This window comes from Orycteropus afer, unplaced genomic scaffold (genome assembly GCF_000298275.1).
Source record: "Orycteropus afer afer isolate SDZICR_OR568_19922 unplaced genomic scaffold, OryAfe1.0 scaffold00058, whole genome shotgun sequence".
Classification (NCBI taxonomy): Eukaryota; Metazoa; Chordata; class Mammalia; order Tubulidentata; family Orycteropodidae; genus Orycteropus; species Orycteropus afer.
In genome coordinates, this window is record NW_006921645.1 from 10,627,033 (window position 1) to 10,635,374 (window position 8,342).

Sequence of the window (8,342 nt, forward strand, 5' to 3'; positions counted from 1 at the left end):
AACAATCAAAATGGCTGCGCCCTCTGGACAGTGGAAAATCAACAGCTCAGGTTGTCTCCCTCCTTGCTGTTTCCCTTCCTAGTCATAGGCCACCAGTGCAGTCATCCCTGCAGCCCTTGGTGACCAGGGTTAATCTTTAGGTCAATTCTCAGGTCCCAACACCACTTGGTAATATTCAGGCTGTTGGTCTCGTCAGAGTAGCTGATAGTCTGCACCTCTGTCCGTCTCTGTACTCACTGTTTTCGTTCAGGTTTTTCCACTAGTTGCTGCCTAATTCACTTATGTATAGTTCCTTTCAAAGCTCAGGGCTCCAGGATTATCTTCTGTATCTCTGTCAATTAGTTTTTCTTTTCTTTGTTGATGAAGGTTTGTGTCGCTTTTCTGCCTATTCCTCCATCTTACCAGAAGTCCCAAGATTATTAATCTGTACAGAAGCAGATTGCCACATCTTTCTCCTGGGGAGCAGGTGGTGGGTTTGAATCACTGACCTTTTGGTTAGCAGCTGAGTGCTTTAACCACTTTGCCACCAGAGTTCCTCACATTAGCCATTAGGGAAATGGAAAATAATATGATACCTCCTGTCACCTCCATTAGTGTGGCATTGCTGGTAGGAATGCAAAGTGGTATAGCTATTGTGGAAAATAGTTTGATGTTTCCTCAAAAGTTGAACATAGAACTACCATTTGACGCAGCAATCCCAATCCTAGGACTATACCCAAAAGATTTAGAAGCAGGAATGCAAAAAGAAACCTGTTCAGGTGTTCATTACAGCCCTTTTCACAGTAGCCAAAGTTGGAAACAACCTAAATTTCCACCAGCAGATGAATGAATAAACAAAATGTGGTGCATACATACATTGGACTGTTACTTCGGCCATAATGTAATATGCAACATGCAACGTTGATGAACCTTGAAACTTGAGTGAAGTCAGTCAGTCATAAACGGACAAGTACTGTATGATCTCACTTATATGAGATAGGCAAATAGAAAACAAAGCATATTAGTGGTTACCAAGTCTAAGGGAGGAGAAAAAGGAGGCACAGAGTTTATGTTAATGGTAGTTGTGGTAGTTAAAGTTATGTGTCTACTTGGCTGGGCCTGGTTTTGAGTGGCTGGGCAGCTGGATGTAGTTATTCCCTACGGTGAGATTGGTAATCAGCTCCATGGTGGAATCTGCTAGATCAGCTGAGTAGCTGCCTTCGGGAACTGCTTCTAGTATATAAGAAGCAGCTTTGAGGAAGGTCTCCAGCTTTTGGCACACTTGAATCTCATCCATAGCTGAGTCATTGTTCAGTAGCCTGCTGTGTTGTCTGCCGATCTTGGGGCTCTTAATGGATTTGAATCAGTGGCTTGCTGTGTGGTTTGGTAATACTTGTCGATCTTGGTTTGTCAGCCTCAGCAACTAGGAGCTGCCTGAGTGGAGAAAGCCTCCAGCTTTAGTGAGCCGGGAGTGAAAGGCAGAACTGAAGCCTAAGGTCAAAGGGGCTTTCACCCAACCCCTAGAGCCAGGCACTTTGCACTCAGACTCTCGCCTCCAAAACTTTAAGAGAATAAATTCCTGTTTGTTTGAGCCATCCAATTTGTGGTATTTTCTGTTAGAACAGCACAAGTGACCAAAACAGTGGTGAAGTGATTTGGAAAAAGATAGTGACAGTGGTTGAACAAAATGAATATTACTGAATTATACACATAAAGATTGTTGAATTGAGGCATATAAGCTGAACATTTACATTAGGTACAGATACTCCATGGGGAGATCAATCATGGGAGAGTAGAAGGACTTTGTATGCACAGGGAGATAGCTCGAGGGGCAGGAGTACACTGGAGGGAAGGACACAGGGAAGAGGTTTAACTATGGAGAGGAAATGGGAGAGGAGCTGTTGCATTGTGGGAAATTGCAATCAGTCATGAGACAAAATGTATGTGAGCTGCTATATGGAAAATGAATTTGTTCTGTAAACTCACCCAAATCACAATAAAAATTTTAAAAAATTGTTGAATTGGCAGATGTTTATATATTTTATATATATATATGTTTGTACCACAATAGAAATAAATAAGTATGTGGAACAAAACTCAAAATCATTTGAAGGCAAAAAAGAAAAAAAGAAGTTGAGGAGTAGGTTTGCTGGTCCATTAGAGCCCGGTGGAACCACTGAGACTATGGCCCCTAGCTGCCCTTCAGGTTTGGAATTGAACCCACACCTGTGGTTGCCAGCCAAACAATGTACAGGCATGTGAGTTAAACATTTACCTCAAGTAGACACGCCGTGGAGAGAACAATCATGGGAGAAGTAAGGGCTGTTTATGCACAGGGAGACAGCTCAGGGGCAGGAGAGTATGGAGGGATGGACACTGGGAAGAGGTAACTATGGGGAGGAAGTGGGAGGGGAGCCGTTGCATTGTGGTAAACTGTGGTCAATGACATGAGACAAAGTATATGTGAACTGCTGTATGGAAAGTGAATTTGCTCTGTAAATCTTCACCCAAATCACAATAAATTTAAAAAAAATGCAAAAAAAAGAAAAACTATATGATATGATCCAGTTTTTGGTATTTTAGATGTATGTGTGTATAATTTTTAAGAAGTAAAGATGCAAGATTTCTCAGAGGAGGCAAAAAAAAAAACTAAAAGGAACTGAATCGCACATTGCACTCCAATGACATTAAGATTTTTGAAACATTCAGGTTTTGTAAACCAAGTGAAAATTCTGTAAGGTCTAAATCTCTTATAATTTCATGTATCAGATTGGGACAAACAATCCTTGGTTAACTCAATTAAAAAAAAAAAGAAATAAGTAATGATGACAAGTAAGGAAATGATGGTAGAGTAGAAAATGTCGATATATTAGTATTAAAGAGGCCTTTGAACAGTTTAGAATGGTTCAGTCATGGCTAATGGAAACAAGGGTAGCATACACATTGCATAGTAACCAAATCCCTTTGGATTTTGACCCAAATAGAAAACAGGCAATAGTACCTTGCTCAAAAATGGCTACAGACACGCATTCAAAATGGCACTGTTGGCTGTCATCTTTCAATAGGGCACTGTTGCCTATTTCCTACTCGGGTCAAAATCCATTGTGCAAGAGATTAGGTATTTATTGTAGTTATGTTCTGTTGCAACTATATGTTACTGTATATTTGTCTTCTCACACTTCAGGATGAGATTTCCCACTGAAGCTTTTATTTGTAGTGGTGTAATATGTTAGTGGTTTTTACTTTGTGTTTATGTTATCATCATAAGCCATATTACATAAGCCTTCTTTTGATAGAAGGGATGATTTCTGGCTGATCTTTCTTGAAGAGTTACGTAGAAATTTTTGATGCTAAGCTTTATTGTCCTTGTACTTGTGAATTGTCAAGTGCTGTTGAGTCTATTCTGACTCATAGTGACCCTGTATACAACAGAATGAAACACTGCCTGGTGCTGTGCCATCCTCACAATCCTTGCTATGCTTGAGCCCATCTTTGCAGCCACTGTGTCAGTGCATCTCATTGAGAGTCTTTCCCTTTTTCTCTGACCCTCCACTAGCATAGGGGACTGGTTCCTTCTGACAACATAACCAAAGTAGGTGAGACAAAGTCTGACCATTCTCACTTCTAAGGAACATTCCAGCTGCACTTCTTCCAGGACAGATATGCTCATTCTTCTGGCAGTCCATGTTGTTTTCAGTATTCTTCATCCACTCCACAATTCAAAGGCATAAATTTTTCTTCAGTTTTCCTTATTGTCCAGCTTTTACATGCATATGAGGCAATTAAAAATACCATGGCTTGAGTCAGGTACACCTTAGTCTTCACAGTAATATCTTTGCTCTTCAACACTTTAAAGAACTCTTTTGCAGCATATTGCCCAGTGCAATATGACGTCTGATTTCTTGACTGCTGCTTCCATGGGTATTGACCGTGTATCTGAGTAAAACAAAATCTTTGACAACTTTGTGCTTATAAAAACCAAACCCACTGTCATCAAGTCAATTCTGACTCATAATGACCACCATTGGGTTTCCAAGGCTGTCAATCTTTACAGAAGTAGATTGACTCCTCTTCCTCCCACAGAACAGCTGGTGAGTTTGAACCACCAACCTTCTGGTTAGTAGTTAGATGCCTTATGCACTGAACCACCAGAGCTCCTTACTTTGTATTTAATAGTTAGAAATTAAGCACCACTTGCTTTCTGAACCAAAGGAGCAATTAAATACTAGAAAGTATAAAGTGATGATAAGGATATTATTATGTAATATTTGAGAACTTATGGTGTGCTAGGCACTCTATATAGGCCTTTATATATATTTTCATTAAATATTCACAACAACCACATGAGAATGGTGCAGGTATCTGCATTTTACACATGAGGAACCAAATCTCAGAGAGGTTATGTTTCTTGCCTTTCCAAAGTTACACGTCTATCTTAACTTAGAAGATGGCTTGAATTATGGACATAGAGATAGCATCTCAGTTCAAAATCCCTTAACTAGAACAATTTATGTAAATTTTTAGAGAATTCAATAAAAAAAACCCAAACTCACTGCCATTGAGTCAATTCTAACTTATAGCAACCCCTTCTTGAGTTTCCGAGGCGGTATCTCTACAGAAGTAGATTGCCCAGTCTTCCGAGGAGTGGCTGGTGTAGGTTTGAACTGCCCACCTTCTAGTTAGCAGTCAGATGACTTAGTAGCAATGTTTTTTTTTTGTTTTGTTTTGTTTTAGGGTTTGTGAAACAGGATCTGAAAACCCACCTGTTAGTGGTAATCATCAAAGGAATTGTGACTATTTTGTGGATAGCCTTTTTGAGGAAGCTCAGAAGATTGGTGCTAAATGCTTGTCACCCACTGAAAAGAAGAAACAGGTAAATGTTCACTACTTGTTTCTCATCCAGTTTTCCTGGGATCTCTTAAATGGTCTGTGAGGTCAAATTTATTTTCATTATAATAGTAAAATTAATTTGCCTTTGTTTCTATGTTTACCTTGCCCTGATGTTGCAAAAGCAATGGTAGGTAAAATTACTCATGCCTCAGCAGGAATCAAAGTGGTGGCACCAGATTGTATTGGTACTTACTATATTTTTTGCTGCTTTGGGTTGTTGGGGTTTTTTTTTTTTTTTTTAAAGCTCTTTTCAATTTAGAATGTTGATGAAGCATTGAAAAATTGATTTAATTAAATCCCAACACTTGAATACACATCTTATTAATACTCTGTGTGATAAAATGTGAAGTGTTATACTTCTGTGTTATAAAGCAGCCCTGCCACCCGTTAGTAACCCAATGCTTTGTACCACACAGGAACTCCTCATTAGCCACTAGGGAAATACAAATCAAAACCACAATGAGATACTACTCTACCCTCACTAGGAAGATTGTAGGATGGCTAAGATTCAAAAACAATGGAAAACAATGAATCTTGGCAAGGATGTAGAAAAATTGCAATCTTCAGCTATTGCCATTGGGAATGCAAAATGGTACAGCCACTATGGCAAATAGTTTGACAGGTCCTCAAATACTTAAGCATAAAACTACCATATGACCCAGCAATTCCTCTCCTAGGTATATACCCATGAGACTTGAAAGCAGCAATTCAAACAGAAACATGTATATCAGTGTTCATTATAGTACTATTCAGATAGTCAAAAGGTGGAAACAGCCTAACTGACCATCAGAAGATGAATGGATAAACACACTGTAAAGAGAAAGTCCTAACAGATGCAATAGCATGGATCAACTTTGAAAACATTGAGTTCAACAGAAGACAGGGTTGGAGTAACTTTTCAGAGACAACCAAACATCTTCTAAAAGAGAATCACCAGGCCTGGGGGGTCAGGACTGTGCTCTTGGGGACATCATGCTCAGTTGACGCACATAGTTCATAAAAATTTTGTTCTGCAACCTAATTTGGTGAATAGTGACTGGGGTCTTAAAAGCTTTCGAGCAGCCATCTGAGATGCAACTATTGCTCCGTCTGGAACAGAGAAGAGTGAAGAAGATCAAAGTCATCTGGAAACAATTAGTCCGAAATAAGATGGACCATGAGGACCTCAGCCTCCATGACCTGAGATGCCAGCCATTCAGAAAGGGATCAAATCTGAAGATCCTGGATTGAGTGGGAGGAAAGATGTAGAACAAAATTCAAAAACATAAAAATGACCAGAATGCTGGTCAGAGAAAGACTGGTGGAACCCCCGAGACTGTGCCCCCAGGTTACCTTTTGGGCCTAGAAATGGACTCACTAACATGGGTTGGCTCTCAGCCCAACAATAGAAAGACCTACATATAGAACACCTACCCACAGTTGATGTACCTACCTACTCTAGGGAGATGCACCCCTTGGATCAATCAGCCATGAGACACCAGAGGGGTAGCACTCACATAGAGGGAAAGCTAGACAGACAGGAATGCATGGATGAGAAGGGCACAGGGGGGGTGTGGTCACGGGGTGGGGGGAGAGGGGAAGAGAGTTTTTTTACAGTTGGGCGCTGTAATTGGTGCCGTGAAATCAAATGTCCATGAACTGTTGAACATAAAACAAGTTTGCTATGTAAATTTGCACCCAGAGTACAGTAAAGATTTTTAAAAAAGAAAACATTGGGCTTAGGGAAATAAGTCAGTCACTAAAGGACAAATATTTCATGATCTCACTTACATGAAATACCTAGAATAGGCAAATGTATAGAGACCACAGTTTATTAGTGTTAGTTACCAAGGGCAGGAACAAGGGAGGAGGAAGCATTGTTTAGGAAGCACTGAGTCTTTGTTTATGATTATGGGAAATTTGGTGATGGATGCAGGTGGTGTTTGTACAACATGATTAATGTAATCAGTGTCATTGAATTGTGTATATATAGAAAATGTAGAAATAGCAAATGTTGCATTATATACATGTTTTACCACAATTTTTGGAAAAATCACACATGGATGAAAGAGCCCCATTGTCTGATACATTAAAGAATTTTAATGTAATGAGTATGAGAAGTTCACTGATAAGTGTCAGAATCCACCGTCATTTTCTCAGCTAACCTTTGAGAAGAAGCTACCTCTTGTTAAATTTTGGTGTGCTGTCAAAGATGAATATCCATAGTTATCTGAAAAAGCTATTAAAACACTACTACTTTTCCAACTACTGTGTAAGACTTGGTTTTCTTAATGTATATCAATAAAAACAGCATATTGCCAACAGAAAGCATACTGCAATTGGAAACAGTAGCAGCTATAAATATCCAACTGACATTAAATGAATTTGGGAAAAATATTATAGAACACACTTTTTCCTTTTTTAAAAATCAGTTATTTTTTTGTAAAAAAAGAAAAATGTTACGTGAATGAATGTCATGAAACAAAATATGTTTGAATTGTTGAATGGGAAACTAATTTGCTGTATAAACCTTCACCCAAATCACAATAAAATGTCTGGATTATACCTCAACATAAAGAAAACAAAAATCCTCACAAATGGATCAATAAGCAGCATCATGATAAATGGAGAAAATATTGAAGTTATCAAAGATCATTTTATTTGATCCATAAACAACATCCATCAAAGCAGCAGTCAGGAAATCAAACAGCATATTACATTGAGCAAATCTGCTGCAATAGAGCTCTTTTAAAGTATTAAAAAGTGAAGATGTCCCTTTGAATACTAAAGTTCACCTGACCCAAGCCATAATATTTTCAGTCAGCTCATATGCATGTGAAAGATGGACATTGAATAAGGAAGACTGCAGAAGAATTGATGTCTCTGAATTATGGAGTTAATGAAAAGTGTTAAGTGTACCATGACAGCCAAAAGAAAGAACAAATCTGTCTTGGAAGAAATACAGCCAGAATGTGTCTTAGAAGGAAGATGACAAGACGTTGTCTCACATACATTTGTCACAAAATCAGGAGGGACTAGTCCCTGAAGAAAGTTGTCATGCTTGGAAAAGTAGAGAATCAGGGAAAAAGACGAAGACCCTCAGAAGGTGGATTGACCCATTGGCTGCAACAGTGGACTCAAACATAGCAATGATCATGAGGATGGCACAGGACAGGGCAATGTTTTCTTCTGTTGTACATAGGGTTGCTATGAGTGTAAACTAACTTTAGACTTCCAGTAAGATGGCAGAATAGACAGACAAGCTACCCAGACTGTCTTCAACAAAGAAAAGAAACCAATTGACACAGATACAGAAGATAATCCTGGAATCCTGAGCTTTGAAAGGAAGGATACAGAAGTGGATTAAATACCAACTAGGAGAAGAACCTGAATGAAAACAGTGAATAAGGAGAAAAACGGAGCTGTAGACTGTCAGCTATCCTGATGGCGCAGCCAGTTTGAATATTACAAGTAGTGTTAGGACCTGGGTTGTT

The 8,342-nt window shown here is 39.0% G+C and overlaps 1 protein-coding gene across 1 annotated transcript in view; it reads left to right on the forward strand.

The window, feature by feature from the left end:
- Positions 1-8,342, forward strand: part of UBXN2A (UBX domain protein 2A) — a 100,029-nt gene that overhangs the window by 64,216 nt on the left and 27,471 nt on the right. Inside the window, exon 2 of the mRNA XM_007939291.1 lies at positions 4,714-4,852. Within this exon, the coding sequence (XP_007937482.1) occupies positions 4,714-4,852 (139 nt within the window). The remainder of the gene's footprint in view (positions 1-4,713; positions 4,853-8,342) is intronic.